Below are 26,781 nucleotides of genomic sequence, written 5' to 3'. Positions count from 1 at the left end.
CGGCATGACATGCCACTGGATCGAGGAGGACACCTTAGAGAGGAAGTCAGCTGCTTTGGCTTGTGCGAGACTGAGAGGGCGTCATACCTACGATGTGATTGCTGCCAAGTTAAGTGAAATACATGGACTTTAAAATTCAGTGCAAAGTGAGGGCCACAGTGACAGATAATGGAAGCAACTTTGTAAAGGCATTCCGGGAGTTCAGTGGAAATGAAGAAGAGCAAGATGAGACAGATGAAGGAGTGAGGTTTGCTGATGTGGGTGGGATTCTTGAGGAGGTTGAGCAAGAATTGAACTTCTTTCTCCCTCCACATCAACGTTGTGTGGCACACACCCTCAACCTCATCGCCACCAATGAGGTGGACAAAGCTGCATCCCAAGGTCCATCACAAAAATTGTACAGAAGTGCAATGTCAAAATGCTCCAGCATTTGGAACAAAGCACACAGGTACACATTAGCTTAAGAGGCAATAGAGGACATTGCAAGCAAGATGGAGCTCAGAGTACCATGCCATCTCCAAACTCATAGCCCTCACAGATGACCAGCTTGGGCAAATCTGGGAAGACCTGGGTGTGAGCAGCAAACTACATCCTTGTGAGATTGCTTTTCTCAAGGAGTACAGTACAGTCCTACAGCCACTCGAATTCTCTATTGATCTTCTTCAGGGAGAGAATAAGTGTTTTCTTGGCTTTCTTATCCCAACAATCCTAAGCTTGAAGTCTAAACTCTGAGAAAATACCTCTTGTGACATTCTCTGCACAACCCTGGAAAGAGAGGAGATGCGGAGCACATTAGTTCAAGAAGTAGCTTCTATGGAGAACACATACTCTGAAGAGGTTGATGAGGGAGCACAGAACGAGTCTGATGAGTCAGAAGACAATTTGTTTGTGTTCGGAGGTGCAACAACAAGGGCCAGTGGCACTGCAGAGGAACCATCAAACAGCCAAAGCATCAGCTGTCCCGGACGACTGTGTGATCACGCTCTCCATAGCCAATGTGAGTAAGACCTTTAAACAGGTCAACATTCACAAGGCCGCAGGGCCAGACGGATTACAATGACGTGTACTCCGAGCATGCGCTGACCAACTGGCAAGTGTCTTCACTGACATTTTCAACCTGTCCCTGACTGAGTCTGTAATACCAACATGTTTCAAGCAGACCACCATAGTCCCTGTGCTCAAGAACACTAAGATAACCTGCCTAAATGACTACCGACCCGTAGCACTCATGTCTGTAGCCATGAAGTGCTTTGAAAGGCTAGTCATGGCTCACATCAACACCATTATCCCAGAAATCCTAGACTCACTCCAATTTGCATACCGCCCCAACAGATCCACAGATGATGCAATCTCTATTGCACTCCACACTGCCCTTTCCCACCTGGACAAGAGGAACACCTATGTGAGAATGCTATTCATTGACTACAGCTCAGCGTTCAACACCATAGTGCCCTCAAAGCTCATCACTAAGCTAAGGACCCTGGGACTAAACACCTCCCTCTGCAACTGGATCCTGGACTTCCTGACAGGCCGCCCCCAGGTGGTAAGGGTAGGTAACAACACATCTGCCACGCTGATCCTCAAAATGGGGGCCCCTCAGGGGTGCGTGCTCAGTCCCCTCCTGTACTCCCTGTTCACCCATGACTGCATGGCCAGGCACGACTCCAACACCATCATTAAGTTTGCCGACAACACAACAGTGGTAGGCCTGATCACCGACAACGATGAGACAGCCTATAGGAAGGAGGTCAGAGACCTGGCCGTGTGGTGCCAGGATAACAACCTCTCCCTCAACGTGATCAAGACAAAGGAGATGATTGTGGACTACAAAAAAAAGAGGACTGAGCACGCCCCCATTCTCATCGACGGGGCTGTAGTGGAACAGGTTGAGAGCTTCAAGTTCCTTGGTGTCCACATCACCAACAAACTATCATGGTCCAAACACACCAAGACAGTCGTGAAGAGGGCACGACAAAGCCTATTCCCCCTCAGGAGACTGAAAAGATTTGGCATGGGTCCTCAGATCCTCAAAAAGTTATACAGCTGCACCATCGAGAGCATCCTGACTGGTTGCATCACCGCCTGGTATGGCAACTGCTCGGCCTCCGACTGCAAGACACCACAGAGGGTACTGCGTACGGCCCAGTACATCACTGGGGCCAAGCTTCCTGCCATCCAGGACCTCTATACCAGGCGGTGTTAGAGGAAGGTCCTAAAAATTATCAAAGACTCCAGCCACCCTAGTCATAGACTACTCTCTCTGCTACCGCACGGCAAGCGGTCCCGGAGCGCCAAGTCTAGGTCCAAAAGGCTTCTTAACAGCTTCTACCCCCAAGCCATAAGACTCCTGAACAGCTAATCATGGCTACCCGGACTATTTGCATTGCCCCCCTACCCCACCCCATCCCCCTCTTTTACGCTGCTGCTACTCTGTTTATTATTTATGCATAGTCACCTTAACTCTACCCACATGTACATATTACCTCAATTACTTGACTAACCAGTGCCCCCGCACATTGACTCTCTGTCCCGGTACCCCCCTGTATATATCCTCCCTACTGTTATTTAATTTTACTGCTTCTCTTTAATTATTATTATATATTTATTTTTTTACTTATCTATTTTTTACTTAACATTTTTTTTTCTTCTTAAAAAACTGCATTGTTGGTTAAGGGCTTGTAAGTAAGCATTTCACTGTAATGTCTACACCTGTTGTATTCGGCGCATGTGGCAAATAATATATGATTTGATTTGATTTGATGAGGTGAGGAAGTACCTCGAAGACAAAGACAAGTCTTTGGACTCCTTGAAATCGTTCCCCATAGTCTGGAACTTGTTTCTGAAGTACAACACTACATTGCCCTCCAGTACCCCAGTTGAGCGCCTTTTCAGCTATGGTGGAAACTTGTTTACCCCTCAGCGAAACAGGATGTCTGACGCTCATCTAGAGCATGTCCTCTTGCTGTGATACAACAGCAATTTCTGCCTTCAATCATCTGTGTAGGCTAGCTTCAGAATAGGCCTACTGCAATGCCATGTCTGATATGTGGGTTTATTGCACCTAGCTGCACTTTTTTTTGCTTAAACTTAAAAAACTACTTGGTGGACTAAAAGTATGATTACACTCTTCATATTTATTTTTCTCATTTTAGTCATTTAGCAGACGCTCTTATCCAGAGCGACTTACAGTAGTGAGTGCTTACATTTTCATAAATCTTTGTACTGGTGTCCCGTGTTTAGCGCCATCCATGTTGCTGTGTTACTTAAGCCCTTACTTATACCTGGTTTTAACATGTGCCCACATTTTTAGACAGGTGTACATGATTAAAAGACGCATTGTGGTCTGACTGTGATCAGATCTTATCAGTGGTGTAAAGTACTTAAGTAAAAATACTTTAAAGTACTACTTAAGTCGTTTTTTTGGGGTATCTGTACTTTACTATTTATATTTTTGGGAACTTTCACTTTTACTTCACTACATTCCTAAAGAAAATAATGTACTGTTTACTCCATACATTTTCCCTGACATCCAAAAGTATTTACATTTTGACAGGAAAATGGTCCAATTCACACACTTATCAAGAGAACATCCCTGGTCATCCCTACTGCCTCTGATCTGGCGGACTCACTAAATACAAATGCTTTGTTTGTAAATTATGTCGGAGTATGCCCCTGGTTAAAAAAACAAGAAAATTGTGCCATCTGGTTTGCTTAATATAAGGAAGTTGAAATGATTTATACTTTTACTTTTGATACTTAAGTACATTTTAGCAATTCCATTTACTTTTGATATTTAAAACCAAATACTTTTACTCAAGTAGTATTTTACTGGGTGACATTCACTTTTACTTCAGTCATTTTCTATTAAGGTATCTTTACTTTTACTCAAGTATGACAATTTAGTACTTTTTCCACCACTGGATCTTATAGGTGTACATTTTAGACAGGTCACTAGCAACTAACAGATTACATTTAAAAAAGTAACTTACCCAACGCTGACCATAACACGTGTGACTCATTTCAGGAAACTAGGCGTATGTCGCATGTCACTACTTCACAGGAGCGGTATTTGAACGTAAACAATTCTTTTTTATCAAAATGCGTTTTATTGGCAGAAATGCCTTCTGGAACATGTTAACTTTTATGTGCCTTTATAACAAACTTGTATTCCATCCAAAAATAAGAATACAATTGTTAAATTACGAGCCTAGTTGGTTTAGCCACGGAAAAAGACAGGAACCTTCCCGCAAGCCATGATTGGCTGAGATAATGGATGGGCTGGACATGCCGGGAGATTAGTTTGGATTGGTCTGCCATGTAGCATGCTTCTGTCTATAATGTGAGCTGTTCAGTGTGTGTTGACAGTCCTTTCTACCGAAAGAAAGATATAACGTTAGCCATCGACAACTACAAAAGTTTTGCTACTTTTCAACAACATTGATGCCCTGAATTTAACAGGCGCTATCGACAGATCAGTTGGAAAAAGTGATGGGCTACTTTCTGCACACGCCACGGTCAGTGTGAACCGCGGAGTGACTTGACACACCACTGGCCAACAAGATGTAGCTACAAACAAAACAGAGTTAAATGGTTCCAGTCTGCCGTGAAGCGTTCATCCATGTATATGGGTAAGAGTCTAGCTACATTTTCAGATATACGTTTCTAATTTTGTCAGAAAGTTATTTTTATTGCAAGTTAAAGTGTACTGTTAGTTAGCTAGCAAACATTAGCTTGCTGGCTCGATAGCTAACGTTACGTGTATGATCTGTGTAGTAATATTATTCTAATCAGAAAACCATTTGCATTGTTGGTTATAGCCTAATGTTAGCTAGCTAACATTGAACCTAGTCTGTTAGCTTACAGCTAGCTATGACAATGTTTGTATTGGTAGTAGTACGAGTTGGGATTATACCGGTTCATTGTTTAGCTAGCTAGCTAGCTACCTAGCTAGCTACATGTCTAAACAAAGACTCCACTACGGCCGGATTACTACATGACCCATCAAATTACCCATGTGTGTCTGGGGGTGATTACGGCCATCTATTGTATTTCATGAACATGTGTACATGTCTAGACAATAGTGACCCATCCACTTAGCTAGATGTGGTTATAGCATCTCCTTCACATGACCCATCAATTTTGACAAGTGTGTTGGGTAAGCGTCATCTAATAATGATAAAATATTTATAAAATATTTTTATCTGGACACCATCTCTTTTTGATATTGCTACTATGCAAGTAACCACTTCACTGTAGCGTTTACACCTTCTGTATCCTGTGCAAGTGACAAATAAACTTAGATTTTATTTGATATAGCGTCTATTTACCACATGGCCTCACATGTGAATCCTTAAAGAGATGGGTGGGGCTAAGGCTTAAGAGGGTGTGAACGATGCTGAATGGGTGTGGACAAAGAAGTGCTCTCCAGTAGGTGTACCAAAACATTCAAGGGCCATCTTCTCAAAAGTGGGGTTACAAGTTTATCAACTTTCAAAGCAGAATTACTTTCCCATTGTTCCTCAACTGCAGTGTATGATATACCATTTTCTAGCTCTGAGTCTACTTTTTTCAAATGTAAAAAACACAATTTCAAATTTTGCTACATACGACCGAATCGAGGCGGTCACTCATATATTTGTCTCTCACATACACAGGCAGAAACACAGCCAAACATATCACCTGCCCCTCACATTCATAATAGACACAAAGTTATCTATGGAGCAGCACCACCCACCCACCCAGCGACACCCACAGCCAGAGGAAAAGGCCTCACCAGTTCGAGCTTCATGATGCGGACACAGTCCCTGAGGATGTTGGTGGGGGCCCCAAGCAGCTTGGTGAAGGCATTCAACGTGTTGTACTTGAAGGGAGGGCCGGCCACCTGGAGTGAAGATGGGGGAGAGGGAGGAGAGGGGAGGATAAAGGGACAGGGCGAGGAAAAGTACATGAAGAGGAGAGAGACTTGACTTAGTAATTTTACTTTTTAGTCAAAGCCTACCACTACACGTGTATATTCTTGCACTTTATGAAGATAAAGAGAGAAATTCAAACAAATTACAGGTTCTGTTGTCCCACAGCCTTTTCCAGCTTCAGATTCAGATGACCTGCTATGAGGTCAGTTCCTCCAGTGTTTCTCTTTATCAGATCCTTGGCTTTAGTTCCACATTTTCTGTCAGAGACATATGTTATATTCCCATGCACTGGCTCACTTAGTTGTGTGTGTGTGTATAAAGAAGGGGACTGAGCCTCATAGACCACATCATTTCTGAAGAGGTGTCATTTCAGAATGAGGTGTGCTGTAGCTCTGCTGGTGTTGCTGTTCTGTCTTTCTGGGGCATGGGCTTAGGGAGAGAGTGGAGGGGTCAAAGACAATGACATCATTCAACAGGGTTACAGTGAAGGGGGAGAGAGCAGTGTGAGCCAGACCACCACCCCTGACATCTGGGATGAGCTGAAACAGCTGAGAGAAATGGTGCAGAACCTGGGAAACATCGTGATGGAACAGAGAGTGGAGCTGAGGAACATGGAGGCCAGAGTGGAGAGTGAGAGTGCAGGTATTCTACCACTACGCATGAATTACAGAAGTTAATCTGTTTTGTTTAGTGTTAAAAGGTTTGATAATGGATTTGTTCATATACAGTGCATTCGGAAAATATTCAGAACCCTTGACTTTTTCCACATTTTGTTAAGTTACAGCCTTATTCTAAAATTGATTAAATAAATAAAATTCCTCAATCAATCTACACACAATACCCCATAATGGCAAAGCAAAAACAGGTTAAGACATTTTTCCTAATATGTAAAAAGCAAAAAACAGAAATACCTTATTTACATAAGTATTCAGACCCTTTGCTATGAGACTCAAAAATGAGCTCAGGTGCATCCTGTTTCCATTGATCATCCTTGAGATGTTTCTACAACTTGATTGGAGTCCACCTGTGGTAAATTCAGTTGATTGGACATGATTTGGAAAGGCACATACATGTCTATATAAGGTCCCACAGTTGACAGTGCATGTCAGAGCAAAAACCAAGTCATGAGGTCGAAGGAATTGTCTGCAGAGCTCCGAGACAGGATTGTGTCGAGGCACATATTTGGGGAAAGGTACCAAAAAATGTCTGCAGCATTGAAGGTCCCCAAGAACACAGTGGCCTCCATCATTCTTAAATGGAAGAAGTTTGGTACCACCAAGACTCCTGCTAGAGCTGGTCACCCGGCCAAACTGAGCAATCGGGGGAGAAGGGCCTTATTCAGGGAGGTGACCAAGAACCAGATGGTCTCTCTGACAGAGCTCCAGAGTTCCTCTGTGGAGATGGGAGAACCTTCCAGAAGGACAACAATCTCTGCAGCACTCCACCAATCAGGTCTTTATGGTAGTGGCCAGACAGAAACCACTCCTCAGTAAAAAGGCACATGACAGCCCGCTTGGAGTTTACCAAAAGGCACGTAAAGGACTCTCAGACCATGAGAAACAAGATTTTCTGGTCTGATGAAACCAACATTGAATTCTTTGGTCTGAATGCCATGCGTCACGTCAAATCAAATCAAATGTTATTTGCCACATGCGCCGAATACATCAGGTATTTACAACAGAAAAATAGCAAATAATGAAAGAACAGCAGTAAAATAAAATAACAGTAGGGAGGTTGTATACAGGGGGTACCGGTACGGAGTCAATGTGCGGGGGCACCGGTTAGTCGAGGTAATTGAGGTAATATGTACATGTGGGTAGAGTTAAAGTGACTATGCATAAATAATAAACAGATTAGCAGCAGCATAAAAGAGGGGGTTGGGATGGGGTGGGGTGAGGGGGCAATGCAAATAGTCTGGGTAGCCATGATTAGCTGTTCAGGAGTCTTATGGCTTGAGGGTAGAAGTTGTTAAGAAGCCTTTTGGATCTAGACTTGGCGCTCCGGTACCGCTTGCCATGCGGTAGCAGAGAGAATAGTCTATGACTAGGGTGGCTGGAGTCTTTGGTAATTTTTAGGGCCTTCCTCTGACACCGCCTGGTAAAGAGGTCCTCGATGGCAGGAAGCTTGGCCCCAGTGATGTACTGGGCCGTACGAACTACCCTCTGTAGTGCCTTGCGGTCGGAGGCCGAGCAGTTGACATACCAGGCGGTGATGCAACCAGTCAGGATGCTCTCGATGGTGCAGCTGTAGAACTTTGAGGATCTGAGGACCCATGCCAAATCTTTTCAGTCTCCTGAGGGGGAATAGGCTTTGTCGTGCCCTCTTCACGACTGTCTTGGAGTGTTTGGACCATGATAGTTTGTTGGTGATGTGGACACCAAGGAACTTGAAGCTCTCAACTTGTTCCACTACAGCCCCGTCGATGAGAATGGGGGCGTGCTCAGTCCTCTTTTTTTTCCTGTAGTCCACAATCATCTCCTTTGTCTTGGTCACGTTGAGGGAGAGGTTGTTATCCTGGCACCACACAGCCAGGTCTCTAACCTCCCCCCTATAGGCTGTCTCATCGTTGTCTGTGATCAGGCCTACCACTGTTGTGTCGTCAGCAAACTTAATGATGGTGTTGGAGTCGTGCCTGGCCATGCAATCATGGGTGAACAGGGAGTACAGGAGGGGACTAAGCACGCACCCCTGAGGGGCCCCTGTGTTGTGGATCAGCGTGGCAGATGTGTTGTTACCTACCCTTACCACCTGGGGGCGAACCCGTCAGGAAGTCCAGGATCCAGTTGCAGAGGGAGGTGTTTAGTCCCAGGGTCTTTAGCTTAGTGATGAGCTTTGAAGCCACTATGGTGTTGAACGCTGAGCTGTAGTCAATGAATAACATTCTCACGTAGGTGTTCCTCTTGTCCAGGTGGGAAAGGGCAGTGTGGAGTGCAATAGAGAATGCATAATCTGTGGATCTGTTGGAGTGGTATGCAAATTGGAGTGGGTCTAGGGTTTCTGGGATAATGGTGTTGATGTGAGCCATGACCAGCCTTTCAAAGCACTTCATGGCTACAGACGTGAGTGCTACGGGTCGGTAGTCATTTAGGCAGGTTACCTTAATGTTCTTGGGCACAGGGACTATGGTGGTCTGCTTGAAACATGTTGGTATTACAGACTCAGTCAGGGACATGTTGAAAATGTCAGTGAAGACACTTGCCAGTTGGTCAGTGCATGCTCGGAGTACATGTCAAGGTAATCCGCCTGGCCCTGTGGCCTTGTGAATGTTGACCTGCTTAAAAGTCTTACTCACATCGGCTACAGAGAGCTTGGTCATCACATAGTCATCCGGAACAGCTGATGCTCTCATGCATGCTTCAGTGTTGCGTGCCTCGAAGCGAGCATAGAAGTGATTTAGCTCGTCTGGTAGGCTTGTATCACTGGGCAGCTCGCGGCTGTGCTTCCCTTTGTAGTCTGTAATAGTTTTCCAGCCCTGCCACATCCGACAAGCATCAGAGCCGGTGTAGTACGATTCAATCTTAGTCCTGTATTGACGCTTTGCCTGTTTGATGGTTCGTCGGAAGGAATAGGGGATTTCTTATAAGCGTCCGGGTTAGAGTCCCGCTCCTTGAAAGTGGCAGCTCTACCCTTTAGCTCAGTGTGGATGTTGCCAGTAATCCATGGCTTCTGGTTGGGGTATGTAGGTACGGTCACTGTGGGGACGACGTCATCGATGCACTTATTGGTGGAGCCAGTGACTGATGTGGTGTACTCCTCAATGCCATCAGAAGAATCCCGGAACATATTCCAGTCTGTGCTAGCAAAACAGTCCTGTAGCTTAGCATCTGTGTCATCTGACCACTTCCTTATTAACCGAGTCACTGGTGCTTCCTGCTTAGTTTTGGCTTATAAGCAGGAATCAGGAGGATAGAGTTTTGGTCAGATTTACCAAATGGAGGGCGAGGGAGAGCTTTGTACACGTCTCTGTGTGTGGAGTAAATGTGGTCTAGAGTTTTTTCCCCCTCTGGTTGCACATTTAACATGCTAGTAGAAATGAGGTAGAACAGATTTAAGTTTCCCTGCATTAAAGTCCCCGGCCACTAGGAGTGCTGCCTCTGGATGAGCGTTTTCCTGTTTACTTATGGCCTTATACAGCTCATTGAGTGCAATCTTAGTGCCAGCATCGGTTTGTGGTGGTAAATTGACAGCTACGAAAAATATAGATGAAAACTCTCTTGGTAAATAGTGTGGTCTACAGCTTATCATGAGATACTCTACCTCAGGCGAGCAAAACCTCGAGACTTCCTTAGTATTAGATTTTATGCACCAGCTGTTGTTTACAAATATACACAGACCGCCACCCCTTGTCTTACCGGAGTCAGCCGTTCTATCCTGGCGATGTAGCGTGTATCCCGCCAGCTGTATGTTATCCATGTTGTCGTTCAGCCACGACTCGGTGAAACATAAGATATTACAGTTTTTAATGTCCCGTTGGTAGGATAACCGTAATCTTAGGTCGTCTAATTTATTTTCAAATTATTGAACATTGGCTAATAGGATTGATGGAAGAGGCAGTTTACTCGCTCGCCGTCGGATCCTAACAAGGCACCCCGACCTACGTCCACGATATCTCTGTCTCTTTCTCATGCGAGTTACAGGGATTTGGGCCTTGTCGGGTGTCTGTAGGATATCCTTCACGTCCGACTCGTTGAAGAAAAAATCTTCGTCCAATACGAGGTGAGTAATCGCTGTCCTGATATCCAGAAGTTATTTTTGGTCAAGGTCGAGGTTATTGAATAAGGGTTTGTGCGTGCGTGTGTATACGGTCATTTCCATGTAAAAAGACCCATGAGCACCAACATGTGAAGTTTATAGGAGCATATGAAATTTGGTGTCAAATGAAAGCTAAGAGTCTATATTTTTGCAAAATGAAGGCATAGATATGGTTTTTCAACCATTTTCCATCTTAAAAATCCATCTTTGATTGCTGGTCACAAAGATGGAAAAGGGGTCTTAAAAAACATCTACTAGACAAAGTCTTAAGATAATAGAAATGCATCACAACACAATAATGTTGAAGTAAAAGCCCCTGCCAACAAATATTAACATTTATATTTAGTTTTGCAGAAATTATTTGCTTTCTGTAAGTTTAAGAAATATAGCCTAGTGTCTTGTCATTCTGTTACCAAAAACTCACATATCTTTAATATATTTTCTAATTTCTCTCTTTAATATATTTTCTAAATTCTCTCCTTCATGAGGGAGGATTATGAAAGTTCACAGAAGTAACAAGTAAATGTAGACTGTACTCTACTTTTCTTTACTGAACTGTGCTGTACTCTACTGTGCTGTATTTTGATATCCAAACTTGTGAAACATTGACATCTATGTTTGGTACAGATTTGGTCTAGTCTGGACCAACCAGATTTGGTCTTGATTGGGGGCGGAGCTCATTAGAATAATATGCAAAGGAGGATATTACATTTTTCTACCTTTGAGTACCTATTCAGGATACATCACCATGAAGAGTCCCCTGTAGGTCAGTAGAGCATGGCGCTTGCAACGCCAGGGTTGTGGGGGTTCGTTTCCCACGGGAGGCCAGTATGAAAAATGTATGCACTCACTAACTGTAAGTCGCTCTGGATAAGAGCGTCTGCTAAATGACTAAAATGTAAGAGAATAACATTCATAATTATGCATTTCTGTATAGTACAGATCAAGGACCCATGATGTCATTCTGTTACCGGGTGTTAATCCACCTCACTTACTGTAGTTCAATAAAGTAGTAGTTTTTCTGAGTAGTAGTTTTTGGAAAACTGATTTTACTGTCATTCTGTTACTGAACTTTGCATCTGCACTGTTCTTCAACTAAACCTGTTTCAGTAAAATGTTCAGAGGCAATAGTTAAAAGTAGACATACATATAGGTGTATGGCTTCTTAAACTTTGCAATCAATGATTTTTGTTTGGCATACATTTTAAAGTGAAAAGGTGAGTCTCAGCGTCACTCTTTTACCGTGGAATTGCCCATACAATAATAATACATGGGTTTTAAATAGCAATCTTAAAGGACCCAAAGATGCTAGTCACTAGTCTAGTCCAAATCAATAGTCTTACCCGGGTCTCGAAGAACTTCTCCAGGACCTGTAGCTCCTCCTGTGACCAGGGTCCGGCATTCTCGGGGGTGACTTTGAGCTGCAAGGTCTGGTAGGACTTTGGGTTGAGCGCCACGCGACACTTCAACACCTCTGTCTTGAACATGATCACACCCGGCTCATTAGAGTTCACGATGGACAGCTGAAGAAAAAGAGAGAGAGTGAGAGGAGAGAGAGAAGGGAGAGGAGAGAAAAGGGAGAAGAGAGAGAAAGGATTATTATAATATAGAAAAATTACTGACAAAAAACCAAAGGTAAATACAAGGGAGAGTTTGTTCCACATTAGTTCTATAAAGTAACATAATCTTCAGAGCGATATGGACCTTTTCAAAGGGTCCAATTTTAATGGGGGTAGGATATTAGCCTCTATCTACTCAAGACTAGGGTTTAATATGTTCCCTGTATTTTACAAACGTTCCATCCCGAGAATAAATCTATTTTCTCCCGGGTAACCCGATATTTCCCGCCAAAACCGGAAGTGTCATTCAAAAGCATTATAAAGCATATAAAAAGCCCTATGTCTGGATTTGATTAGAGCTTTGATCGAATTTTCAAGCCTGATGCTACCTGAGCCTGATGAGCCATACATTTAAAGAGCCCAAGTCCAAAAAAGCCCAAATGATTGTGCCGTTATCCAATACATACACTACCGGTCAAAAGTTTTAGAACACCTACTCATTCAAGGGGTTTTTCTTTATTTTACCATTTTCTATATTGTAGAATAATAGTGAAGACATCAAAACTATGAAATAACACATATGGAATCATGTAGTAACCAAAAAAGTGTTAAATCAAAATGTTATATTTGAGATTCTTCAAATAGCCACCCTTTGCCTTGATGACAGCTTTGCACACTCTTGGCATTCTCTCAACCAGCTTCACCTGGATTGCTTTTCCAACAGTCTTGAAGGAGTTCCCACATATGCTGAGCACTTGTTGGCTGCTTTTTCTTCACTCTGCGGTCCGACTCATCCCAAACCATCTCAATTTGGTTGAGGTCAGGGGACTGTGGAGGCCAGGTCATCTGATGCAGCACTCCATCACTCTCCTTCTTGGTAAAATAGCCCTTACACAGCCTGGAGGTGTGTTGGGTCATTGTCCTGTTGAAAAACAAATGATAGTCCCACTAAGCCCAAACCAGATGGGATGGCATATCGCTGCAGAATGCTGTGGTAGCCAAGCTGGCTAAGTGTGCCTTGAATCACAGTTTCAACAGCAGAGCACCCCCACACCATAACACCACCTCCTCGATGCTTTACGGTGGGAAATACACATACAGAGATTATCCGTTCACCCACACCGCGTCTCACGGCAGTTGGAACCAAAAATCTCAAATTTGGACTCATCAGATCGAAGGACACATTTCCACCGGTCTAACGTCCATTGCTCGAGTTTCTTGGCCCAAGCAGGTCTCTTCTTCTTATTACTGGTGTCCTTTAGTAGTGGTTTCTTTGCAGCAATTCGACCATGAAGGCCTGATTCACACAGTCTCCTCTGAACAGTTGATGTTGAGATGTGTCTGTTACTTGAACTCTGTGAACTTATCCTCTGCAGCAGAGGTAACTCTGGGTCTTCCATTCCTGTGGCGGTCCTCATGAGAGCCAGTTTCATCATAGCGCTTGATGGTTTTTGCGACTGCACTTGAAGAAACTTTCAAAGTTCTTGAAAATGTCCATATTGACTGATCTTCATGTCTTAAAGTAATGATGGACTGTCGTTTCTCTTTGCTTATTTCAGTTGTTCTTGCCATAATATGGACGTGGTCTTTTACCAAATAGGGCTATCTTCTGTATACCACCCCTACCTTGTCACAACACAACTGATTGGCTCAAACGCATTAAGAAGGAAAGAAATTCCACAAAATAACTTTTAAGAAGGCACACCTGTTAATTGAAATGCATTCCAGGTGACTACCTCATGAAGCTGGTTGAGAGAATGCCAAAAGTGTGCAAAGCAGTCATCAAGGCAAAGGCTGGCTATTTGAAGAATTGTTTAACACTTTTTTGGTTACTACATGATTCCATATGTGTCATTTCATAGTTTTGATGTCTTCACTATTATTCTACAATGTAGAAAATTGTAAGAATAAAATAAAACCCTTGAATGAGTAGGTGTTCTAAAACTTTTGACCAGTAGTGTATATAATATAGGCTACTGCACATTATGCACAACAGAAAAACATACAAGCCCATTGATGTAGCTAGCTATATGCTCTCTTGGGTAAATAAATGCAACTAGTTCCAGTAGGCTAATCTTTTTGAGTGTGAACTGTATTACTGTACTATACCGTAGCCTATTATATAGACCAGATTTACGTTCAAACCATGATAAAGCAGGGAGAGAACATGCGATTCTGGTGCAGCACATGCAGCCTACAAAGTTACAAGTATAGGCTAGCATATATAATTTTTTGATTTAAATATAATAGGGCCTATTTGTATAATTAGTAGATTGACGCATATACACTACATGACCAAAAGTATGTGGACACCTGCTCGTCGAACATCTCATTCCAAAATCATGGGCATTAATATGGAGTTGGTCCCCCCTTTGCTGCTATAACAGCCTCCACTCTTCTGGGAAGGCTTTCCACTAGATGTTGGAACATTGCGTCGGTGACCGACTTCTATTCAGCCACAAGAGCATTAGTGAGGTCAGGTATTGATGTTGGGCGATTAGGCCTGGCTCGCAGTCGGCGTTCCAATTCATCCCAAAAGTGTTTGATGGGGTTGACGTCAGGGCTCTGTGAAGGCAAGTCAAGTTCTTCCACACCGATCTCAACAAACCATTTCTGTATGGACCTTGCTTTGTGCATGGGGGCATTGTCATGCTGAAACAGGAAAGGGCCTTCACCAAACTGTTGCCACAAAGTTGGAAGGACAAAATAGTCTAGAATGTCACTATGCTGTAGTGTTAAGATTTCCCTTCACTGGAACTAAGGGGCCTAGCCAAAACCATGAAAAACAGCCCCAGACCATTATTCCTCCTCCACCAAACTTTACAGTTGGTACTATGCATTCGGGCAAGTAGCGTTGTTCTGGCATCCGCCAAACCTAGATTCGTCCGTCGGACTGCCAGATGTTGAAGTGTGATTCATCACTCCAGAGAATGCGTTTCCACTGCTCCAGAGTCCAATGGCGGAGAGCTTTACACCACTCCAGCCGACGCTTGGCATTGTGATCTTAGGCTGCTCTGCCATGGAAACCCATTTCATGAAGCTCCCGACGAACAGTTCTTGTGCTGACGTTGCTTCGAGAGGCAGTTTGGAACTCGGTAATGAGTGTTGCAACCGAGGACAGACAATTTTTATGCGCTACGCGCTTCAGCACACGGCGGTCCCGTTCTGTGAGCTTGTGTGGCCTACCACTTCGCGGCTGAGCCGTTGTTGCGCCTAGATATTTCCACTTCACAACAACAGAACTTACAGTTGACCGGGGCAGCTCTAGCAGGGCAGAAAGTTTACTAACTGACTTGTTGGAAAGGTGGCATCCTATGACGGTGCCACGTTGAAAGTCACTGAGCTCTTCAGTAAGGCCATTCTACTGCCAATGTTTGTCTATGGAGATTGCATGGCTGTGTGCTCGATTTTATACACCTGTCAGCAACGGGTGTGGTTGAAATAGCCGAATCCACTAATTTGAAGGGGTGTCCACATACTTTGGTATACATAGTGTATACCTTTCATAATATTTCCCCTAATGTTATTAGCCTACCTCCTCTTTCTCTCTCTATTGTTGCTTCATTCCTTCCTCACATTCAACAGTTAAATGAAATAGCTTTTCCTGCATGAGACTCCAAAAGCTAAGGAGCGTTTTTTAAGGAGAGAGGAAGCTTATTATGCATAACCCATAATTAATTAGCTAAATATAAGGCTAATACTGCATTGAATGTATTACCTGAAAGAGGTAGGAAAGGTAATCTATAAATAGGGCTATATATCATTCTAGAACAGGACTATCTATTCTGGATGCAATTTGAATGGAGTTGGAGAGAGAAAGACTGCGAGAGTGCTCGCGTGTGCACCGATAAGGTGACCCCGAAAGCGAGATTGAGATGGGTAAATTAGACGTGGATTCGGTCTTTGTATTACTGTAGCATAGACTGCTGCAGCAAATGCAGGCCTACCTGTCACAACAAAACAAGTTTCCATGATGAGATGATAGGTCTACATGCATTGTGAACTGCGCTCCATACTGAGATGGGCTGTCTGTCCCCACCCTGAGCAGTGATGATTCATCATGCAGAGGCCGTAGAGAAGCCAGATTTACACATTACATATAATTTAACAGTTCCATTTCACGCCATGCTGTTTATGTAAATAATGTATTATAATTTACCGGTTTCTCGCAGCTATTTATCCCGGGAAAAGTGAATGGTTTTGGACAGTAAATCCCGGTAAATGTGTTCCCCCATTCAAACCTAACTCAGACAGCTTGGGCTGAAGGTTCAAGAGATTCAAGGTTGGAAAAAAGCTGTGGAATAAGGGACAGCCCTGCTGAGAGCCTCTACGGAGGAATTTGACTGAGAGATTAATTAGAGCTGGCTAAATTGCGGTTGATTTGACAGTGAAATGAAGAAATTGGATGAGAGAGATAGCTGGTTAAGCTGAAGAGAGATGGAGTATGAACAAACATTTGATGACAGAGGTAACTCACGTTAGCCTCCAGCTGGATGAGATGGAGAGACAGAGAGATGGAAGGATGAAGAGGGAGAGAAGTGTGAGAAGGCCAGAAATATGTTAAAAACAAAAGCCAGAGAGTGAGTGAGTGAGTGAGTGAGTGAGAGAGACACACACAGAGAAAGAGAGAGAGACACACACAGAGAGACTGAACAAGAAAGACAGATGGACTAAACCAAGATGAGTCAACTTCAGATCTCCACCACTCACGTTGGGTTCTAGCTGGATGATCCTCTGCAGGTGGCGTCTCATGATGACCGAGCCCAGGAAGCGCTCCAGCGGCGAGCAGAGGTAACTTCCTGCCAGGCCCGGCACCAGGCAGGGTGTGGGCGAGGGCAGCAGCAATACATGCAAGGCATTGTGGGTGAGGATGGTGGGGATGGAGGCGGCCCAGGAACGCTGAGGTAGCTTACGGGGCGGGGGCATACTGCTGGGCATGGCCCCGGAACCTGGAGAGAGGAAAGGACAGTACAGTTAGCCTAGGGAATGAGGAGACTGAACACATCTTTTAAGATTTCTTTTTTATATACATTCATGCAAAGGTCTTAACAGCCCTTACATTTTAGTAAAAACATTAGATTTTCAGTGGAGTGGATTGTCAGTCAGTCAGGTGTTGTGTATGTGTGTGTGGTACTCACTCGAGCCAGCGCGTGGGGAGTGTGAGGCGTCGGGGATGGGTGAGTGGAGTGAGGGGTTTCCAGGGGACATGCCGTGGATACGAGCCCCAGGAGAGGGCCCTGAGACCTGGGGAGAGCCTGGCCACTGGCCCCTCTGGCTGGGAGACACCATGGCATAAGGGGAGCTGGGGTCCAGAGCACCTGGGAAACATAGACACACGTAGCCAGACACACACACACACCACCATCATCATCAGTACAGTGTCCACTGATATTATCATCCTTATAATCTTCATCATCATCTTATTAATGCAAGTGGCCAGCTACATTGTCTTGAACCCATTACAGTGTACTCAGACAGACAATCACAGACATTTAGACGCACACTGATTGACACAACTTTATCTCTCCCATTCTCTCTCCAATACAAACTCTCCACAGTTAAACCACCACTGTGACCCACTCAACCTGGGGTTCTCAACCACTTGAGAACGGACTAAACAGGTGTCAGAGAACTATCAGAGGGACCGGTGAACAACATCCTATGCACCAGTCCCGGTCCATGGGCCGGAGGTTGGTCTACAGCTCTGCCCAGTCCCATCCTCAGTCTACCCAGGCACAGTGTTTTCTCAACCTGCATTAGGGTCTGGCTATGGTTATACTCCTTGGAGGACCCATCCATTCAGCCCAGCCTGCTACAGCCCAGCCCCCTCCTCTACCACAGCCCAGCCTCATCCTTACCATCCTCTACTCCAGCCCAGTCCCATCCTCTACCCCAGCCCGGCTGGTACCTGTGGTCAGTGCGTTGCGCCACTTACCATGCGGGCTGGCAAAGCTGGTTGGGCCCATAGCTATGCCCAGAGAGGAGGGAGAAGGGGTGGGCCCAAAGGGAGAGGGAGCCCTCAATGCTCCGCTAGGGGAGCCCGATGCATGGATGGTCCCTGCGCACACACACAAACACACACCACACCGACCAATAAGGCTCGTCAGACACGGGCCAATAGGATCAGCTCACACACACACACACACTCACTCACTCACATACCAGGGTTTCCATTAGCCGGCAATTGTCGATAAAAAAATGTAAAAGCCGATAAATAAAACTGTTGCCGGCCAAAATGACCAATTGCAAAATAATGTTTTTTATTCATTGATGGAAATACCAGTAGATGTAAATACATTTTACCATCATTCTTATTGGTCTATAGGTTCATTTGCATAATGTAGCGGAATTAAATTGGCCTGTGTGTATTTTTGTTTGTCATCATGTACAGTGAGGGAAAAAAGTATTTGATCCCCTGCTGATTTTGTACGTTTGCCCACTGACAAAGACATGATCAGTCTATAACTTTAATGGTAGATTTATTTGAACAGTGAGAGACAGAATAACAACAAAAAAATCCAGAAAGACGCATGTCAGAAATGTTATAAATTGATTTGCATTTTAATGAGGGAAATAAGTATTTGACCCCTCTGCAAAACATGACTTAGTACTTGGTGGATAAACCCTTGTTGGCAATCACAGAGGTTAGACGTTTCTTGTAGTTGGCCACCAGGTTTGCACACATCTCAGGATGGATTTTGTCCCACTCCTCTTTGCAGATCTTCTCCAAGTCATTAAGGTTTCGAGGCTGACGTTTGGCAACTCGAACCTTCAGCTCCCTCCACAGATTTTCTATGGGATTAAGGTCTGGAGACTGGCTAGGCCACTCCAGGACCTTAATGTGCTTCTTCTTGAGCCACTCATTTGTTAACTTGGCCGTGTGTTTTGGGTCATTGTCATGCTGGAATACCCATCCACGACCCATGTTCAATGCCCTGGCAGAGGGAAGGAGGTTCTCACCCAAGATTTGACGGTACATGGCCCAGTCCATCGTCCCTTTGATACGGTGAAGTTGTCCTGTTCGCTTAGCAGAAAAACAGGATCTCTCTGTACTTTGTTCCGTTCATCTTTCCCTCGATCATGACTAGTCTCCCTGTCCCTGAAAAACATCTCCACAGCATGATGCTGCCACCACCATGCTTCACCGTTGGGATGGTGCCAGGTTTCCACCAGACGTGACGCTTGTCATTCAAGCCAAAGAGTTCAATATTGGTTTCATCAGACCAGAGAATCTTGTTTCTCATGGTCAGAGTCCTTTAGGTGCCTTGTGGCAAACTCCAAGCGGGCTGTCATGTGCCTTTTACTGAGGAGTGGCTTCCGTCTGGCCACTCTACCATAAAGGCCTGATTGGTGGAGTGCTGCAGAGATGGTTGTCCTTCTGGAAGGTTCTCCCATCTCCACAGAGGTAATCTGGAGCTCTGTCAGAGTGACCATCGTGTTCTTGGTCACCTTCCTGACCAAGGCCCTTCTCCCCGATTGCTCAGTTTGGCCGGGCGGCCAGCTCTAGGAAGAGTCTTGGTGGTTTCAAACTTCTTCCATTTAAGAATGATGGAGGCAACTGTGTTCTTGGGGACCTTCAATGATGCAGACATTTTTTGGTAACCTTCCCCAGATCTATGCCTCAACACAATCCTGTCTCGGAGCGCCAAGGAAAACTCCTTCGACCTCATGGCTTGGTTTTTGCTCTGACATGCACTCTCAACTGTGGGACCTTATATAGCCAGGTGTGTGCCTTTCCAAAACATGTCCAATCAACTGAATTTACCACAGGTGGACTCCAATCAAGTTGTAGAAACATCTGAAGGATGATCAATGGAAACAGGATGCACCTGAGCTCAATTCTGAGTCTCATAGCAAAGGGGTTGAATACTTATGCAAATAAACTTGTATTTGCTTTGTCATTATGGGGAATTGTGTGTAGAATGATGAGGATTTTTATTTATTTAATCAATTTTAGAATAAGGCTGTAACATAACAAAATGTGGAAAAAGGGAAGGGGTCTGAATACTTTCCACGGACTGTATGTAATCAAAGGGCAAACAATTCACACAATGAATGCGCAAGAATTGGCGGGAGACAGCTAAGCCATTCTGGAGAGAGACTCACCTATATCTTCGCCACACACCCCTCCCCTTCTTGTCTCAACCTTTTAAATTATACTCAAGACACATCTTGACATATTTTAGATGCTTTTCACTGACAGCCTCAACTCAATAATCAGCTAGGCCTACTGCCACGCGCGCTGCTGAAATTGCGGGCTTCCAAAATAGGCATAGGCCTACGAGCTTGTGATATGAAACAATCCATGGCTATTTTTTACAATAAGCTAATGATCCTTGATTTCTCTGTGGCTAAGTCATCCTTTCTGGTGAAGTATTATGAATAATTGTATTTATTTCTGGAGTAAAAATAATAAGTAATAATTTCGGCAAATTGATTTCCATTTACTTCCCTATTGGACCCACCGCTACAGCATTACTCTCCTTTTCATTCACTTTCTTTCATTACATTTAGTTCATTTTAAGATGCATTACCATAACCTAAATGTGATTTCTGTCATTCTGAGCACCGTGGGTGGATGCCCTAATGGGCACCCAATGCATACAGGATTTTTTATTTTTTTATGGCTGGTAAATTAAAATCTTCCCGGCCACGTTGTCTGGCGCCACATTTTCCTAACGGAAACCCTGTCACATACATCCATTCATACACACACTCACACACAGACCTGTACACACACACACACCCACAAACACACAGGCTAAAGCTGGGCAGCGGACAAAGGCTCTAGGGCTGAGATGAGTGAGCAGGACTGGATGCATGCTTTCTCCCTTCTGGACTCAACTTTCGCACACACACAGTTTGCCATTCAGCATGCGCATGACAGCAGTGGCAGGGTGAACACACACACAGAGAGAGAGAGAGTGATATCACTTAGCGGGTGGATGATGGGTGAGGAGAGGACCAGATAGCATTTGGTCTCTTTCCTCTGCTCCATGGTGGGCTGCCAAGCACGCGTGGCACAAATAGGGAACACACAGGACACACAACCCTCTCACCTGGGGACTGTGTGGGCATCATGGATGGCGAGGGTGCCACGTTGGGATGGTAAGGGGTGGGCGGGGAGGTGAGGGGAGGGTACACCCCCACAGGACCCCCTCTCATTGGCTGCTGCTGCTGGGCCTGAAATTGGCTCATGAGGGTGTCCATCACGTCGCCGCCAACCGGCGAGGGCGGGTTGTCATCTTCATTGATGGAGCGTCGCCGAGCATCCTGGTTACTGTCAACAAACATGTTGAGGAACGTCTGGTAGAGAGGGAGAGAATCCTTGAGGGGCACTTTCAAATTCCTGATACAATCACACAAACCCACCCAAGCCCTCTCCTCCCTCATACCTTGAGTCCCGGGGCGGGGTAAAAGCCCTCCACGATCTTGGTGTTGTCAAAGAGGCTGTAGGCCCCGTCTCGTATGGCCACCACCCCGCGGCTGCGGCAGTAGATGTCGATGCAGTACATGTTGCGGAAGGCCAAGCGGATGTGTGTGGGTGACTGGGGCAGGATGGAGAAACACTGGTAGGCTGTGTTGGTGCGCTGCGTCAGCCCCAGCATGGGCACTGTGGGCAGCTTGTTGATGGCATTCAGAGGGGCCTGGGTGTCCGACAGCACCTTGGAGGGGAGAGAAGGAAGTTAGACAATGAACAGAAAATAAATGTAATAGAATTTGTGCCCTTTGATGGAGGGTGTACAAGTACCAGTGTATGTAAGAGTGTGTGCGTGCCCGGACCTGCCCCTGTATAGTTAGGCTCAAGCCCAGGTATGTGTGTGTGCGTGCAGTACCTGTAGTAGCTGGACCACAGTAGGGGTCTTGTTGAACATCTCCTGTAGTTGATGCAGTATAATGTTGTGACAGTTACTACAGCCTGAGTTGGGTCCTACTGTCCCTAGAGAGAGATGAAACCTCTGGGTGCTACTGTTCCACTGGATGGTCACCTAGAGGGGAGAGAGACAGAAAGAGAGTCTCAATCAATCACATGTATTTATATAGTACTTTTTACAAACAGCAAGGAAACGAAGAAAGATACAAGGCAGGTGTTGACATTAAGCTCTCAAAGGCACTTGCACATCAGGCAAGTACATGTAATGTTTTACTTGCCCAAAGGTCATGGTCACTCGCCCCAAAAATCTAATGGTCTGTTACATACATTTTAACATTGTTTGAATGAGTCATGACAATATTCTAACCCCTTTTTTACATAACTTGCATGCTAATTCGGTAAGGAAGTTCCCTTACTCAGACAGACTACTGTTGAAAAGGTTTAAAATGTGTGTTAAATAGGGGTGTGACGTTTAAACTAAATTGGGATCGTTAACGTTAAGAACAAATCCCTCACTGAAAAAGCACAGTGAGGTTATCACAACACTACCACTAACAGGTCCCGATCATCATCATAAAGGGAACATTTTTAATTAAACAAACAGCTAACGCAACAATGCCGTAACGTTAGTAGGAGATATGCAACTTTCAAATGATTTTCCACAGATATAAAGCACCCCGCACGTCATCCTCGTTAACAGTTGAAAAAATGTCAGAGTGAGACAGGGAAGTGACAGCAGCGAAGTCCTGTATGGCAATACTTTGAGAAGTTAAATGAGAAGGTTGTGAAATTCAAACTTTGCGAGGTGGCAGTACATGTGCAATGCTGAAAGGGAGGCCCCCGTGAGACCCAACCTGTTTCTGCCAGCAGTGTGATAAGGGACGGAGTGAGAAAATCACAGCGCTGATTACAGAAATGATTGCAGTTGATATGTAGCCATTGTCAATGGTAGAGGATGTCGGCTTCAATGTTGCCCTACTGGCATGTCTAGAAAAAGACTACAAGATGCCATGTTGAAAAACTGTGACGGCCCGGATGGAGAAATTGTACAACGATTGCTCTGCAAGTAGGCCTACAAAGCGTGAGCTCTCAAACACCATACGTGACGCAATAGATGGTTGGACGTCTATGAACACGCTGTCACATCACTGCAACGAGCCATCACATTGATGAGAAGTGGGACATGAAGTCCCATGTACTTCTGACAACTGAGAACATGAAGGAAAGGCACACAGCAGAGAACCTAAAACGGCATTAACTACCATTGTTGCTGAGTGGATGGGGGACAGAAGTAAGGTGAGCGCCATCTGGAATGGTTTCCACTAGATAATACAGCCACACACGGCTATATCGTAAACACTTATTAGCATAAGGTTAGCAGTGTGGTTAAGGTTAGGTTTAAAACCACATTTTAAGAAGATAAATTGTAGGCAGGGTTTATGACTTTGTGGCTGTGGTAATTAGTGACGACAGTCTAGTAAGTAGTCAAGTCTGTGGTAGATTGAACTGCATTGCCGCTTAGCGGTCATATGCAGGACCATATCCGAATTATGAACTCACGTCATAAATTTTTTTTTGGTATTGTTTAAACTATTTTAAAAATTGCAGTTCAAACGTTACCCTTACGAAAAAAGATTGCAGTCAGAGTGCTGTATAACTGCAGTACAGTACAGTGCAGAATCCTACTACACCGGCTCTGACGCTCGTCCGATGTGGCAAGGCTTGCAAACTATTACGGACTACAAAGGGAAACCCAGCCGCGAGCTGCCCAGTGACGCGAGCCTACCAGACGAGCTAAATGCCCTTTATGCTCGCTTCGAGGTCAGCAACACTGAAGCATGCATGAGAGCATCAGCTGTTCGGGATAACTGTGTGATCACGCTCTCCGTAGCCGATGTGAGCAAGACCTTTAAACAGGTCAACATTCACAAGGCCGTGGGGCCAGAAGGATTACCAGGACGTGTACTCCGAGCATGCACGGACCAACTGGCAAGTGTCTTCACTGACATTTTCAACCTCTCCCTGATCGAATCTGTAATACCTACGTTTCAAGCAGACAACCATAGTCCCTGTGCCCAAGAAAGTGAAGGTAACCTGCCTAAATGACTACCGCCCCGTAGTACTCTCGTCGGTAGCCATGAAGTGCTTTGAAAGGCTGGTCAAAGCACTTCAAAGTGAGTGTGGAAGAGGTGAACAAATTACTGTTGTCTATTAACAATGACAAGCCACCGGGGTCTGACAACTTGGATGGAAAATTGCTGAGGATAATAGCGGACGATATTGCCACTCCTATTTGCCATATCTTCAATCTCAGCCTAGTAGAAAGTGTGTGCCCTCAGGCCTGGAGGGAAGCAAAAGTCATTCCCCTACCTAAGAATAGTAAAGCCCCCTTTACTGGCTCAAACAGCCGACCAATTAGCCTGTTACCAACCCTTAGTAAACTATTGGAAAAAATTGTGTTTGACCAGATACAATGCTATTTTACTGTAAACAAATTGACAAACTTTCAGCATGCTTATAAAAAAGGACATTCAACAAGCACAGCACTTACACAAATGACTGGCTGAGAGAAATTGATGATAAAAAGATTGTGGGGGCTGTTTTGTTAGACTTCAGTGCGGCTTTCGACATTATCGATCATAGTCTGCTGCTGGAAAAACGTATGTGTTATGGCTTTACACCCCCTGCTATAATGTGGATAAAGAGTTACTTGTCTAACAGAACAAAGAGGGTGTTCTTTAATGGAAGCCTCTCAAACATAATCCAGGTAGAATCAGGAATTCCCCATGGCAGCTGTCTAAGCCCCTTGCTTTTTTCCATCTTTACGACATGCCACTGGCTTTGAGTAAAGCCAGTGTGTCTATGTATGCGGATGACTCAACACTATACACGTCAGCTACTACAGCAACTGAAATAACTGCAACACTTAAAGAGTTGCAGTTAGTTTTGGAATGGGTGGCAAGGAATAAGTTAGTCCTGAATATTTCCAAAACTAAAAGCATTGTATTTGGGTCAAATCATTCACTAAACCCTAAACCTCAACTAAACTACAATTACAAGTTAAGGTGACTAAACTGCTTGGAGTAACCCTGGATTGTAGACTGTCATGGTCAAAGCATATTGATACAACAGTAGCTAAGATGGGGAACAGTATGTCCATAATTAAGCACTGCTCTGCCTTAACACTATCAACAAGGCAGGTCCTACAGGCCCTAGTTTTGTCGTACCTAGACTACTCTTCAGTAGTGTGGTCAGGTGCCACAAAGAGGGACTTGGGAAAATTGCAGTTGGCTCAGAACAGGGCAGCACGGCTGGCCCTTAAAAGTACACGGAGAGCTAACATTGATGACATGCATGTCAGTCTCTCCTGGCTCAGAGTGGAAGAGAGATTGACTTCATCACTGCTTGTTTTTATGAGAGGTGTCGACGAGCTGAATGTCCCGAGCTGTCTGTTTGGAATACTGGCACAGAGCTCGGACACCCATGCATACCCCACAAGACATGCAACCAGAGGTCTCTTCACAGTCCCCAAGTCCAGAACGGACTATGGGAGGCGCACAGTACTACATAGAGCCATGACTACACAGAACTCTATTCCACATCAGGTAACTTATGCAAGCAGTAGAATCAGATTTAAAAAACAGGTTAAAATATACCTTGTGGAACAGCGGGAACTGTGAAGAGACACACACACACACACACACACACACACACAGGTACATACACAAATACATATAGACACTCACTCTACACACACGTACACATGGATGTTGTATTGTAAATATGTGATAGTGGAGTAGTGGCCTGAGGGAATACACTAAATGTATTGGGTAAAATGTTATGAAATATAATGTCATGTAATATTTTAAATTGTATATAACTCAATCGCACTCCACACTGCCCTTTCCCACCTGGACAAAAGGAACACCTATGTGAGAATGCTGTTCATTGACTACAGCTCAGTGTTCAACACCATAGTGCCCTCAAAGCTCATCACTAAGCGAAGGACCCTGGAACTAAACACCTCCCTCTGCAACTGGATCCTGGACTTCCTGGGCCGCCCCCAGGTGGTAAGGGTAGGCAACAACACAACTGCCACGCTGATCCTCAACACGGAGGCCCCTCGGGGGTGTGTGCTTAGTCCCCTCCTGTACTACCTGTTCACCCTCGACTGCGTGGCCATGCACGACTCCAACATCATTAGGTTTGCTGAAGACACAACAGTGGTAGGCTTGATCACCGACAACAAAGTTCTACAGCTGTACCAGAGAGCATCCTGACCGGTTGCATCACCGCCTGGTATGGCAACTGCTCGGCATCTGACCGTAAGGCACTACAAAGGATAGTGTGTACGGCCCAGTTTCCTACCATCCAGGACCTACAGTGGGGGAAAAAAGTATTTAGTCAGCCACCAATTGTGCAAGTTCTCCCACTTAAAAAGATGAGAGAGGCCTGTAATTTTCATCATAGGGACACGTCAACTATGACAGACAAAATGAGGAAAAAAAATCCAGAAAATCACATTGTAGGATTTTTAATGAATTTATTTGCAAATTATGGTGGAAAATAAGTATTTGGTCAATAACAAAAGTTTTTCAATACTTTGTTATATACGCTTTGTTGGCAATGACACAGGTCAAACAATTTCTGTAAGTCTTCACAAGGTTTTCACACACTGTTGCTG

General features: G+C 44.6%; 1 protein-coding gene across 2 annotated transcripts in view; it reads right to left on the bottom strand.

The window, feature by feature from the left end:
* LOC311129157 (mediator of RNA polymerase II transcription subunit 14-like) overlaps positions 1-26,781 on the bottom strand; it is a 55,268-nt gene that overhangs the window by 3,564 nt on the left and 24,923 nt on the right. Inside the window, exons 19-26 of one of the 2 annotated variants that reach the window (XM_084161463.1) lie at positions 22,060-22,212; positions 21,619-21,888; positions 21,283-21,529; positions 18,159-18,281; positions 17,362-17,541; positions 16,934-17,172; positions 12,008-12,187; positions 5,774-5,881 (exon numbers count right to left, since the gene is read on the bottom strand). In XM_084161463.1, coding sequence (XP_084017589.1) covers positions 5,774-5,881; positions 12,008-12,187; positions 16,934-17,172; positions 17,362-17,541; positions 18,159-18,281; positions 21,283-21,529; positions 21,619-21,888; positions 22,060-22,212 — 1,500 coding nt within the window. The remainder of the gene's footprint in view (positions 1-5,773; positions 5,882-12,007; positions 12,188-16,933; positions 17,173-17,361; positions 17,542-18,158; positions 18,282-21,282; positions 21,530-21,618; positions 21,889-22,059; positions 22,213-26,781) is intronic. The other variant, XM_084161464.1, reaches the window with a different exon arrangement.

Source organism: Coregonus lavaretus, assembly GCF_964263955.1.
Source record: "Coregonus lavaretus genome assembly, chromosome: 5".
Lineage (NCBI taxonomy): Eukaryota > Metazoa > Chordata > Actinopteri > Salmoniformes > Salmonidae > Coregonus > Coregonus lavaretus.
The sequence above is the reverse complement of the archived record's forward strand: the minus strand, read 5'-3'. Positions and strand labels throughout refer to the sequence as shown.